The sequence below is a fragment of the Clupea harengus genome, chromosome 5 (assembly GCF_900700415.2).
Source record: "Clupea harengus chromosome 5, Ch_v2.0.2, whole genome shotgun sequence".
Classification (NCBI taxonomy): domain Eukaryota; kingdom Metazoa; phylum Chordata; class Actinopteri; order Clupeiformes; family Clupeidae; genus Clupea; species Clupea harengus.
Window position 1 is genome coordinate 23,333,398 of NC_045156.1, and position 14,203 is coordinate 23,347,600.

At 43.8% G+C, this 14,203-nt stretch overlaps 1 protein-coding gene across 2 annotated transcripts; it reads left to right on the forward strand.

Moving 5' to 3' along the window:
* The first annotated feature begins 3,549 nt into the window (after positions 1 to 3,549).
* On the forward strand, positions 3,550 to 13,637 carry si:ch211-112f3.4 (EF-hand and coiled-coil domain-containing protein 1). Of its 2 annotated transcripts, none has more exons than XM_031567119.2 (8): positions 3,550 to 4,439; positions 5,052 to 5,595; positions 7,636 to 7,784; positions 8,291 to 8,432; positions 9,349 to 9,487; positions 9,967 to 10,104; positions 12,393 to 12,462; positions 12,603 to 13,637. In XM_031567119.2, the coding sequence occupies exons 1-8, from the start codon at positions 3,869 to 3,871 to the stop codon at positions 12,773 to 12,775; spliced, it is 1,926 nt and encodes a 641-aa protein (XP_031422979.1). In that variant the 5' UTR covers positions 3,550 to 3,868; the 3' UTR covers positions 12,776 to 13,637. The 2 variants fall into 2 exon arrangements, with proteins under 2 accessions (XP_031422979.1, XP_012678018.2); XM_012822564.3 differs by having other exon boundaries at positions 7,636 to 7,694.
* Positions 13,638 to 14,203: the final 566 nt, after the last annotated feature.

A 14,203-nucleotide genomic window follows, 5' to 3' on the forward strand; every position in this document is an offset into this window, starting at 1 on the left:
CTGTGGCTTTTGTGTCCTAATTTTCAAAACGAGTTCCCCTTCATGAAGTCATTTGTCACCTTTGCAGCCTTCACTTATGCACACGGATTCCACTCAGCCCTTAAAGTTCCATTTGACATGAACCTTGTGTGACACACACACACACACACACACACACACACACACACACACACACACACACACACACACACACACACACACACACACACACACACACACACACACTGCCTCTCTCTTTCCCTTTGTCTGGTTGTCACAGTCACTCTCCTAGACAACAACACAGTGGGTGATCTAGCCTGCAGTACTGAAGTGTTGTTGAGTGAGCAGATGGTTTTTGGATGCCCATAAACGACTCTTTCCGTCTGCCAAACCAAGAGCCATCATAAAGGCAGCCCAATCCAGAAGTAGAGGGAGGCTAGGCACACCGCCCAACAGCCCAGAGACAGTTATTCATGCACTAAAAATGATGAGTATCTACTACTACTAATACTGACTATAAGCCATTAGAACAGTGAAGTAATGTCAGTCTTAATGTAGTCAGATGTAGAATACTTCAGGTGCATGTTTGAAATTAGTCCTCATTAGTTTTCATTTCAACTACAGACTCCTTAAGTATGGCTCCATAGTAACTAGGCCCAGGTGAATAACACTGAGAAATGTCAAACTGATGGATCATGTACAGCATGAGGAGTCAGAACTCATGATACCCAAAACATCTTGTCTTAGTGTTTTCCTTTCTGATGACGTGCAGATAAGGTGATCGTTTTTTGATAGGGAGTGCATTTTATTGGGTTAAAATGTTCAACATGTTATTACAGATCTGAGGTCTTATCACCTTCTTCTGAGAGTGTCTTGATTCTGGAAAATGGCTAGGAGGGGTTGACCCCAAAATACATGGTGGGCAAATGGGTGATGGATGGGCCCCATGCATGTTGAGTAGGGGTAAGACAAGAGATAAGGTGATAAGGTAAAAGGTCACTAGTTTAAGACGGCCATGTTTTTGTATGTGCCTGCTTGTGTGTGTGTGTGTGTGTGTGTGTGTGTGTATGTGTGTGTGTGTGTGTGTGTGTGTGTGTGTGTGTGTGTGTGTGTGTGTATGTGTCAGTGAAACATTGAAAACACCCAGAGTCTCTAAAAAGTAATTAAGGTGATTTTCCCCTTCTGTCATCCCACCCTCCCATTGCAGTGCTCTGACCTTCTGTTTGTGCTGAGGCCTTTCAGGTTCAAATCAGCTGCTTCCATTCAGACCAGGCAGGCTTTCAGGGCAGCTGTGGAAAAGGGACACAAAGGCTCTAGTGGATCTGGTGCTACTCTAAGACAGTAGTTAATAATTTGCTCTGAGACAAAAGGGGGCACAATAAGTGAAACAGATGTGTGTGTTTCAGTTGTGTGTGTGAGAGTGTGTGTCTTTGTGTGTGCATAAACGTGGGTACATGTGTGTGAGTGTGTGTGTGTGTGTGTGTGTGTGTGTGTGTGTGTGTGTGTGTGTGTGTGTGTGTGTGTGTGTCTGAATATTCAGGCTGAATATTCATGTGTGCACTGACAGAATGTATGGTAGGCATTTACATTTTCAGTACCCTCAAACAACTATTTGGTCTACAAAAGCAGTCCTTTTGAAGGTCAAAGTTTAAAAACACACATCTTACAATGCCTATCCACACCTGACCCCTGCTTGCACTGCTTACACTCACGTGACATTCCCCTCATGTGAGCACTGCAGGGAGATAACGTTACACATTACTGTAGAATAGGGGGAACAAAATTCCAGTCTTATCAGGTCCAAAAAGCAGGTCAGAGTGGAGGTAGATAGGCCAGTAAACCTCACCGATGCCAGATAAACACCATGCTAAGATAAATACCCTGTCCTGGAAATAAGGTCAGTGTATGAAACATGCTTAAATCATCCCCTCGCATCAGGTGAAACCTTACCTTCAGTGTCACACTTGCAACCGGGCACAGTCATACAAGATCACCAAAATGGCCCATAAGACAAAACAATAAAAATCCCCCAGCGTGCCAGAGCGATATGCAAAATGCTTCTTCGGAAAGGAGCACTCCATATCTTTGACATGAAGACAAAACAAGAAAAATGAACCAGTCCACTTTACCTGTCACCTCTTTCCCATCACGAGTGCCTGGGGGAATGTGGTTTACTCCAAGGAGGATCTGGTTCGCTGACAGTCTTTCCACAACATTGCTGTTTCCTGACTCACGGCAGAGAAAGAAATTAATGTATTTGTGGGACCAAAGAATGTTCACAATCACACACTGGGCAACTTTTGAGCTATCTGTCAGTAAAGGCAACACTATGTCTATTTCTCTTGGTGTTAAGTCCCCAGCTCACATTTCTGATGAGTATTACACATTATATATAACTGTTAGAGTTATATTATAGATGAGTATACAGTGAGTCTTTAGTGTGCTTGAGTCATGGGGAGTGGACAGAGGAAAAAAAGAAAAAATAGAAATTCTCAGGAGACCTTAGAGTGACTAAGACTTCCGATCATCATCACCCTTTTTCCCCCACCTGAGAGAGAGAGAGAGAGAGGTAGAGCTCTTTTCATGCAGTTGTACCTTCACATGCAGTGGTTTCTCTAAAGAAGATATGTATCATCATTAATGTCTCCTGAAGAATGAGTCTTGCCTACAGGAAGCAACTAAAAGATGCAGTCCGTAATTTGGTTTGTGAAAGGTTGTTGATATCCTGGCAGCAGCCAATTCAATTACACTCAATTACACTCATGAAGCACCATGTTGATTGGCTGGGATTATTTATGGCTCGGTCCAAGCCACTATGTTTCCCATTTACAGAGCCAGGACTGTGCACAGACACGCACTGAGTGGACAGACTGTGCCTTTAAGCAAAAAGATTTGTATTTGGAGCTTAAATCTATCACAATACCATGCTTTGCTCAAGTAATACCAAACATCTTATTTTATCTAATCTAAAATGTTATCTTATCTAAAAATGTCTATAACACATAAATATTCAGATGTGGAAACTAGAGAAATGGAAACTAGAGAGTGTTGTGTGGAGAGAGAGTGGCTTGTATTTTGTCATTTCACTTTTATATTTCGATTGCAAATTTCAGAATCAATCAGATCAATTTCACATAAGGATTAATGAGTCATCTTAACACAGATTTATTGAGTAAATTATCCCAATGCTAATATCACGCTTGTAGAGCAAATTGAAGCGTTTTAGCTGAGGTCAAAGGCCGTGATCAGCCTGAGGGCTGCAGCTGGACTCAACATGAGCAGGTGGATGGCTGGCCTGGCCTGCAGTGAATGCTTAATGCGCACAAAACTACAACTAGCATTTATTAAATGTGGCAAAATATAGCATCAATTAATTACATAAATAGTAGTCAACATATTACCTGTAAATCAAGCCACTTATTTATTACTTAATACATTTTGACTGTCTTGCCTGTGTGTATGCGCTCAATGGCTTACTATCGAGTTCATAAACATGTTTAACCATAAACAGTGAGAAATTAATCAGGGCCCCACAGACTAAACCAAACTATTTGAGTAACACCTCATGCAAAGGTGCTCTTAAAAGGAATGTATACACAGCAATGGGCGTTCACTCTCACACATGCCTTCCCCCAACTCGGTCAGTAGGGCGGGTGGAGCCGAAATGACACCTCGAGAGTTGATGAAAAGCTTCCAGGATCTTTCTTCACCAGTGGGGCTTGAGCATGAATCTCGCGTACTCGCATATTTCTTTGTCCTAATGAATGCAATTCATTGATTTAAGTTTAGCCTGCATGGTGTTCAACAAACACTGGGAAAGTCCAAATGAAGACTCGAGGGACTGATATCACGACGTCTTGAGGACAAGCAGACGTTTCGAAGATAAATCATGCTGGACACTGCGTGTATGTCATCGTCCACTGCGCGCAAGGGCCAGTGGTTACGCAGCGCCTTGTGCCACCACTACAGCCCGGACCCCTGCGTAGAGAATGAGATCCTAGTCCTGGCTACTGGCATTGACCAATATTTGCAGGAGGTCTTCCATCATCTTGCATTCAAAAACTCCGAGGACGTTGTCTCGAAAGAGGACTTCAGTATGCTTTGCTTGACATTTGGAATTTCCACAGCAAACAGTGATCACGACGAAAAAGAAGGTGATGAGGAGGGAAGTGACATTTTGACCGACCTACCTTGCAAGCTGAACTTCAGAGAATTTCACGCTCGCCTGTGTGGCCATTTCTCCCTGAACAGCGAAGGCGGCAAGTCAGCTATGCGTCTTCCTATCACTGAAGAAACCGAGCACATAGAACGGGAGATCCGGGTTCGGTGGCCACGAGTTCGCCGACGGAAATGTGTAAGTTTTGACCTGTCTAAAGAACAGAGAGATACTGTCAAAAGAAAACAAGAGCACTCGACATTGGCGGAAAACAGAACTTCTGCTGACTGGAGCAATGAGACAGGTAACGTTACCCCAAATGCCACTTACCTCACTTATTTACATTTTGACAGCAGATTATTTCATAAAGTTCTAAACATAAAATCAATTGAATATACTGACAGCTGTTAGCCTTCACCATGTTTGGGAGCAGGTATTATTGTAAGTGCTCCATGTGAAAACATCTTCTGGATGTTGACTGACACAGGTTGAAATACAGAATCAGTCGTGAAACTGTATGAAAGTATGTTTTCATTATTATTGAATAATTTAATTATCATAGTATTAATTTAGGTACACTGAGTGCAGTAGAATTTGACAAATATAACATGTGGCCTTGGTTTTGTATACTTAAGCATGTCAGTGGATTTGGGGATTTGCAATGAAATGATGACATATTTCAATGTCAGCAGCCATGAGTGAAATGTTTTGGAAAGAATACATGATGACCTAAGAATTGAAGCAAAAGTCTGAACTTCAAAATGACAACTGATCTGTCAATGATGTGATTTTGTGCTGTTGTTTACAGCTGTATAAACTTGCTAACATTGCTTATGTACATTTCTGATGTGTGAGGGAAGTTATGGTGTGTGGGACTATGCTCTTAGAAATTAATAACTTTTTTTCTGCTACACAGTGTGTGCCCCCAGTCCTCGGAGGGCCATACAAGAGCAGCTGACCATGGAGAATGCCAGCCTGAGGGAGCTGGTGGAAGACCTGAGATGTTCCCTGCAGACCAGCGATGCCCGCTGCATCGCTCTGGAGGTGGCACTTCGCAGGGCTGCTAAGGGGGAGGAGATGCTCAAGACCACACCCACAACCAAAGCCACGACCCCAGGTCAGAGCAGCCGAGGTCGCTGGGGCCGGAGTAAGGGCTTGGACCTGCAGCGGGAGCTGGAGCTGATTCGCTCTTCGCGTGACGGACAGCTGCAGGAGGCCATGCGGTACAGCCAGCAGCTAGAGACGGAGCTGAGTGTCGCCCACAGACAGGCGGGGCTGCTGGAGGACGTGGCGAGCCGGCTCAGGAAGGAGCGTGCTCAGATGAGGAGCAAGATGGAGGAGGCTCGGGCAGCGCTGGCCTCCGGCCTGAAGAGGGTGGAGGAGCTGCAGGGACAGGCCAGCCAGGTCGCCCCACTGCAGGAGCACATCCTGCAGCTGCAGATGGAGCTAAACCACGTCAGGTGAGGAGACACCTGCTGTCATGTGTATGTGTAGGCTCTTTGAATGCGTACGTGGGTTTTGGTACAGGTGTATTCTCACTTATGAGATTAAAGCCTAATTGCTGTCTCAACTAGTCACATCATACCAAAACATATGTAAACTGTGTTTTTGATCAGGACCACATTTGCTTTCACCTTAATCATTTGAAGAACCCAACTCACTGTCTTATAATTAAAAGCATGTCATAAGTTTATCTGGAACAAGAGCAATTACTTTCTATTTTCAATTACCATTAGTTTACCCTTTGCAGAAGCCTATTGTTCTCATGCAAATAATGCAGCTGATGGAAGAGAAGACTGAACACGCACCCATGAATGAATATGATGAATAAGCTAATGTGCACTCTAGCCCTAAGGACATGTCCGTTTTGATTCCCTCAACTCTGGGAAATTGGATAAATCTGAACTAGTTGCCTGCCCCCGCTGCTCCTGAATCACTGTTCTGATGAAGGGTGCCGTTTCAATGCCTTCAGGTCAACACAGGGAACTGGCAAAAGTGGAGGGGATTTTTTGCAAGACACACCAGAACTTGCACAACCACTGCTTTTACCTGTGGTGGGGCTCTTTTTTGTTTTCCCCATGGAAATTCCCATCGTAATCCTGACATGGTCAGACAATAGATGCAGATACTATATTGTCAATTACAAAGCAGTTGAAAACAGTGTGCCGACCCTTACGCCACTAGAGCACTTTGACAGCAGCACTCAGACTGCTGTCTTCTTTGTGTGGTGATCTAAAGGGAGGTTTGATATTCGACTCTGACTCATCTCACCCTTTGATAACAGAAGAACGATTAAACACTTGCCCTGCTGAACCACTGCATCTCTATGCACTGGCTTTGACAAGCCATACTTACACTATGAATGGAGATGATGCTGCTGTGGTCAGGACATGACATGACATGGTGGGCTTCATCATAGGTGCATTCATAATGTTTACACAAAAATGTTTAAATGTTCCATGAACACACGTACAACGTGTCCATGAATGACATTGAGTGTTGAAACGTGATCACTTGACTGTCTTACAGTGTTACCATTTAGGACAGATTGGTTGGAACAGGGGAGCATTCCATTCAGACTGGACTAGCCTGGGCCTGCCACACAACCCTGTCTGAAAGAGTGCAGAGAGAATGGGACTGAGGCCGGTCCCTGTCTTGGTTGTGAAAGTAGTCAATTAGAGATCATCTTTTTCTCAGAGTAACACAGAAGCGACAGAGCATAGTGACTTAGACGCACTGGGATAATTTCCTGTGACAAAACACAAACATTTTACAGGTCTGTTTAGGAGGAGAACTCGCAACAGCAGAGTCAGGCAATTATTTTCAATTAGTTTGGTTTCGGGTTCATTGTAAAGAAGGCAGACTGCACTGACTGCCTGTTAAAATGACCCCTGCTGGGCCACAGCACTGACTTCACCTTTGCGTGATGGCTAGCTCTCTGAGCTGCGGCGTCTCGCACGCATGTGTGCGTCCAGTGCAGTGTTGCTGCTGCGGTACTGCTCTGCAAGCCCTGACTATCAATAGATCTTCTCACTGTCTATTTTTGTTGAGAACCGCATACCTCACAGCTGAAAAATGAGGCTCCAGGTAGAAACTCTAAATGCCTCAGATGTGCATTTCATGCAGGCTTTGTGGCTAGTCTAACCTGTTAACATGGGCGCCGAAATGAAAAGTAAGAGGTTCCGTGACCGTCACACACAGCTGAGGTAAACGGTGTGGCACAGGCGTTATGGTGGCAACCTATTTGAGGTGTCTGGTGAAATTTGTTTACTGGATACTGATACTGGATATCCCTGTGGTAGAGGAAAGGAATGTGTTGTATATCATATTCCATTCTGTATCACGTGAAGACCTCCAAATACTGGACTTAGCCTCAAACCCAAGTGTCTTTCATTTTGTCAGCTGTAAGTGACATTGTCCTGAACAATTTTCTCCTCAACAGCAAATACTTCATAGCCTATTCTTCAACTGACAGCACTGACCATCTCTGTCTCCTCTAGGTCCACGTGCTCCTGCAAAGCTGAGAGTGAAGCAGGAGGTCTCTCAGGAGGTCTCTCAGGTGAGAGACAACAACCTGTCATCTCTGTTGTCCCTTGTCTGTCCACACCACACGTCCATGCTGGGGGTGAAGACAGCAGCTTCAGAGGAGGTTAGGACCCCCCCCCCCACACCCCACACCCCCCATTTGACTTGTCTATGACATAAACACAAAGCAGAAGCACACCGCACAGGGCTTGTCTTTCAGTGAGAGCAAACAACCAGGATCACCGAGCTCCATCTCCAGGAAACATCTCAGCAGATGTACTACCCGCCTGAGGGCTGGAGTGAGTGCCTTCACAAACTGCCCCCTGTCACTCCCTCTTATTTAGCCATCCATCAGCAACACAAAAGTCTCTTTCTCTCACAGTTGAATGTCAACTTGAAGGATTGGGTTCAGGGATTTTAAGTGCTCTGGTGCAACTATATGTTTGAATCATTTAGTCTTACAGGTCCTGCATACATGTTCCTCCTCAAATAGAAACTGTGTTACATTAAGCCGCAGATGTGAGTTAAGACTTGCTTTCAGTCAGTCAGTAATAAAGGGGGGATAGTACTCTGGTTTTATGTGACCTTTTGACCCTCTGACCTCTTGACTGCCTGTCACTCCCCCTCCAGGAGAAGAGTGTCTTCAGAGGGCTGTGGAGGGCCGGGCGGCCTCGGATGAGGAGTGGGAGGAGGAGAGGGGAGAGGACGAAGGGCAGTGTTGCCTCCTGGAGGCGAAGAAGCTGATTCAACGTCTGCAGCACTGCACAAGAGGGTTTGTACACTCACTCACACACTCACACACACACACACACACTCACACACACACACACACTCACACACACACACTCACACACACACACACACACACTCACACACACATTCACAGTCACAGTCACAGTCACACTCACACTCACACACACACACACACACACACACACACACACACACACACACATACACACACACACACACACACACACACACTCACATGCACACTCTCTCTCTCTCACACACACACACACACACACACACACAGCACACACATTTTCTCTAGTTGGTGGGTAGGCTGTCAAGTCTTAGTCATTAAAGCCCAGGGGTGGTTATCACTTTCACCGTTAAAAATCAAGGATAGTCAAACCATAAGATGAGTAAACACAGCAAATACTGAAGATCCTACTGGTGTGGCCATGACAATGCAGGACAACAATCTCACTCGTAAAATGAACTATCCATGTCAGGTCTCTCCATACCACAAATGGTTATTATTTGGACATCAATGACATCATAATTCATATTCATCATAACATCCTCACTAGCTTGTACTTTTTCATGAGGTTCTCCATAGTCAGGAAGTGCTGTTTTCCTCTATTCATTTCCTTTTCCTAGTGCCCATATAAAGTCTTACAAAATGACAACATTTTATTACATAACAACAGAATAAGTAATGATCTTTGCCTCATTTTACAACTCATGACTGTAAATTGTGACTTCTCTGACTAAGGAAGGTTATTTAGAGTGATTCAACGTTCTGTAATTATAGTGCAGCTGTCATTCACACATCAAATTGCCAGGTTGTTTCAATGTATTGCATTCTTTCGTTCGTCCCTCAATAATATCTCAAGGCTGTGGCCTTCTCATAGGAGCCAGTGCTGACAGAATTCCCTTCTTGCTTGTCTGCTGTTCCTCAGGTGCCAGAATGCTGCCGTGCGCCACATTTTCTTGTCGGACAATCTTCACAACGATGATGAGGAGTGTGTGAGTGCGGGGAGGGGTAGGGGTGGCCCTCTTCAGACCCACGAGTGGAAAAGATCAAGAGAGCACGAGAAGGTGAGAGACTAGATGAGTAGTGCAATGTGTACAGGTTAAGGCCTAGGGAGCCTCCAAAACATCTGCGTCTGCACAACACGGGTGCGTACGTGTCTCTGAAGTCACTCTCAAAACGAATTGTATTCCCAGGAAGCAAACGTACTAATGAAAATGGGCATCTGTACTGTGAAATATAACATTTATGGTGCGGACCATGTGTCTTAAGTTTGAAGCAAAGGCACCATCTCTTGCAAAACCTCTCTCACATTGCTTCCTGTTTTAACGTTCTAAGGGACTTTGAAAGTGATTTAGCAGGTTAACTCTTAGACCCAGAGTGTGTGATCCTTTTGGTCTATTCCTGGCTTTGTTTCTGTGTCTTTTCCTCTTTCTATATATCTCCTCATTTTATTCTTTTTTTTCTCTCTCTCTCTCTCTCTCTCTCTCTCTTTCTCTTGGTTTCTCATTGCTTCTCTCTCTCTCTCTCTTTCTGTGTCTGCCAGGAGCTGGAGCTGCGTCAGGAGGAGGTGTTGATGCTGCAGGGTGAGGTGCAGCAGGTGGAGACGGAGCGCGTGCGTCTCTCTCTGCTGGAGGAGAGGCTCACTGACGCCCTCTCACTGCTGCTGCAGCTGCGCTCGCAGGTACACACCCACACATGTAGAAACATGCACACACACATGCACGTACACGCACATACACACACGTACACACACACACGCACGTACACGCACATACACACACACACACACACGCACGTACACGCACATACACACACGTACACACACGCACACACACACATGTACAAACATGCACACACACATGCACGTACACGCACATACACACACGTACAAACACACACGCACGTACACGCACATATACACACGTACACACACGCACACGCACACAGGCACACGTACATATACTCAAACGTGTGCACACACCTACACACACACACGAGTTCACCCACATGAACATCTTATTTTTGCCTTGAGTAAATGTGCTCATCCACCTGTATTCAAATGTAATTTGCTGTGAAAATTGTCAGCGGAAGAGCCCGCCACATCACCTGTGGAATATGTTACCATTTTCATCTCATTCCTGATTTAATGTGGAAATCCAAATTGAAAGTGATTTTCCTGCAGGAAAAATTTACAAAGTTTTCCTGATAGTGCCCCTTTTATAGTCATAGGTCAAGTTTAAGAGGTTTAAGCTTTTGCTTAGTAACATTTGTTTCTGATCTACAACCCCAAATCAGAAAAGGTTGGGATGGTATGTTAAATTAAAATTAAAACTGAAAACAGGGATTTTTTTAATTCTCTTTGACATTGTATTACATTGAAAACAATACAACAGCACATTATTTTCTGTTTTACCTCATGAATTTTATTGTTTTTTTAATCACGGTTATTCAGTTTAGGCTTGCACCCTTGCCCTTTATGCACTGAAATTCCTTCAGATTCCTTAAATCTTTTAATTATGTTATGCACCATGGATCCAAATCACTTTGAAAAACATTGTTTTTAATTATAAAACAATTGGGTTCTATTGAATTATTTAGCTGTTTCTGATTGGACGAGAGACGTTCCATGAGTTGGAATATCCCAGGACATCCCCAACTCGGACTTTTCACAGATAATAATAAATCACTCCGCGATGAAACATTCTATAGCACGTTGATACAATTAAGCGATAACCGTTAATTCAAAGTTCTTATAATTCCAAAAGACGTTGACAATGGAACTATTTTTTTGTTGCGGAGAAACAATGGCGAAATAAACATTTTTGAATCAATAACTTCGTGTTTAAATGTTAATTGGTTGACTATAAAATTGTTTTATAAAAGCAATATAGTACTCGTGCGAGTGGGGTAGGTAAGGGATATTCCCACGGGTGTTGTTGCCTGCGCCACTCGGCCGGGAATATCCCTTACCTACCCCACTCGCACTCGTACTATATTGCTTAAACATTTCAATAATTTGCTCACGCATTTGTTGGCAAACTGGCGATCCTCTGCCCATCTCGGCTCCTAAAGGACTAGGCCTTTCCTGGATGCAGCTTTTGTACCAAATCATGATTACAATGACCTGTTGATATCACTAGTTTTAAATCACATCATTATTTAATTATTCTACCTCATTACTACGCCTAAATTGCCCCCGTCCCAACTTTTTTTGGAATGTGTTGCAGGCCTGAATGGCAGGAATGGATGTATATTTACAAATCAAATGAAGTTGACCAGACAAAACATGAAATATCTTGTGTTCATACTGTCTGTAATGAAATACAAGTCAAGGTAAATTCATAAATCACTGCTTTCTTTTTTTATTTGCATTTTCCATACTGTCCCAACTTTTTCTGATTTGGTGGTTGTATTCTAATTTGCCTCATCAATGCAATAGAGAAACTGCATTGTCCCCACTTCCTAAGACATTTTGTTTAATTTCCTTCTTCCATGTAGGAATATTATCTTCACACAGAGCATAGGACTGCACCTTCTCAGAAGTACACAACAATACATGTACTGAACAGAAGATTCATAACTTCAGAAGTACACAACAATACAGAACTGAACAGAAGATTCATAACTTCAGAAGTACACAACAATACATGTACTGAACAGAAGATTCATAACTTCTGTTATTACTTGAGAATGACTCATGCATTGGATTAGTACAGTGTTACAAATGGACTCTCACAGAGGTAGCGTTTTGTTTTTATGAAGACTTTTTAGACAAGGGGCCTTGACATCAGAGATTAAATATCACCCCTCATTGAAACAGACACCACAGGGAAACATTGGCTGTGACACAATTCAGTGAGCATTTTCAAGCTTAGGCTGCCACCTAGTGTTGAAACCCTCATCTAGCTGTTGGCACCAACGGATGAAGTGAAGTAAAGTTCCCCGCTCTGTCTTTTTTAATTTCACCAGAGAGTGTCCCGCAGGATGCTGGGTAAAATCCTGATGAGCTCTTTGGATGTCTTCAGCCAAAAAGATCAAGGTTAGCAAGCCAAGCATTTACCTTCCTCACAGGTTCCTCCAGTGTATAAACGGTGTTCTATTTCCCATTCGGATGCTCCCAAACCTCACTGGCTCACCCACCTTACCATGGACCTTCCTCCCTCTGCTTCCTGTCCTCAGGTCCCTCGGCCGTCTTGCAGGTGGTGGACGCTCTCTGTCATCAGCTCCTGTCCAGTGACCTCCTGATCACGGGTGGAGATGGAGGAGGTGGGGAGAGTGGGGCACAGGGTCCCTGGCCCAAAGTAACATCCTCTAGCCAGAGCTCCACCAACCCCCTGCTCATCTCCTGCTGAGGGCAGGCCCCGAACTTTTGCTTACCATATGATCTCTTGGTACGATTTTAGGACATTTGGGAGACATTTGTGTTACCAGTTCAGTACTGGTAACATGTTAAAACGCCCACTTGGTGGGGCTCTGTCACGATTTTCAAAGGATAATGCACAATGCCCGCTTTCACAAAATACACTTTTAGCATAGCCTTTATGTCATTTTTGTCTCCGAATGTTGTGATAATTTGAATGACAGACTGAGAGACAAACTATTCATGGCTAGGCCACTACCTATCATACCATTTTGTGTCACAATTTTCTGATGAAACAGTCATCACAGTTTTCTTCACTTTTCTACCTCTACCCTGCTCTACCTCCTCAAACATGGTTTTCCAAACTGGCAGCATAATACATAAAGCATGGGATAGATCTGAAACACCGGCGCTTAGAGTACCATGACATAATCCACTAATATGAGAGGAAGAACTTTCACTTTTTTCACAGGTTAGGTGTTATTGGTAACATGTCGGTTATTAAACCAGCTACCACATTCACTAGTTATTCAATAGTTATAGGTTCAGATAATAAAGTACATGTAAACAAATATGTAAGCAGATGGTTGTGGCTAGAGTTTGATTGTGTTTAACTATATGAATCTCAATAAGCTTCCCTCAGGCATTTCATATGCCTGGGTTTTTACATAAAGCACTGCTTAGAAGGCACTTACAGGAGTGTGGTCTGTTAGAGAGGTTTTTCACATGTGTGTGTCAAATTTATGTTAATTAACATTAATAAAATATTGTATATTTAATTTATTGTGTACAAATCAAATGCTAATAACCACAATGTCTTCCAGTGGTGAATAAATACCTTGCTCTCTTGCTAACATTGAGTTGTGTCATCACAATTAATAGAAACCAACATCTTGGTCTATTACACATGTAAAAGTGCAGCCCATTTCTGTAAGTTAACTGCTTAGTAGGTCCATGGATAAGCTAACTCAATTGGCAAACGAATTAGAGTTATACAAGCGGAAGGCAGAGACCTGCCAATAGCTGAGTGCAACCTCGTGAGTCTCATCAGATGAGTCATGTGTGTTGAAAGGTTCTCATGGTCAGATGCACGTCAGTCCCATGTCCTTGAACCACAATCTATGCAGCAGAAACATTTATTTATTTTTTTCCAAGCGCTGTCCAGCTGTCGTCAGCATGTCGTCTCCGTTTCCTGTGACTGCGGAGAGTGGGCCAAGGCCAACATGCTCGGCCCCGCGTCTACGCACACAGCTGTAGGCATGGCTGTGGGAACTAATCATAACTCATCATTGGAGAACACAGTGCACCAGGGGACTGATACTACATGTGATACTGGGGCTGTGAGATGGAGCTCTCTCTGCTGTGCCCACTAACGTTGCATCAGCCTTTTGTTATCGGTCAGCTGGGCCGGGGCACGGCA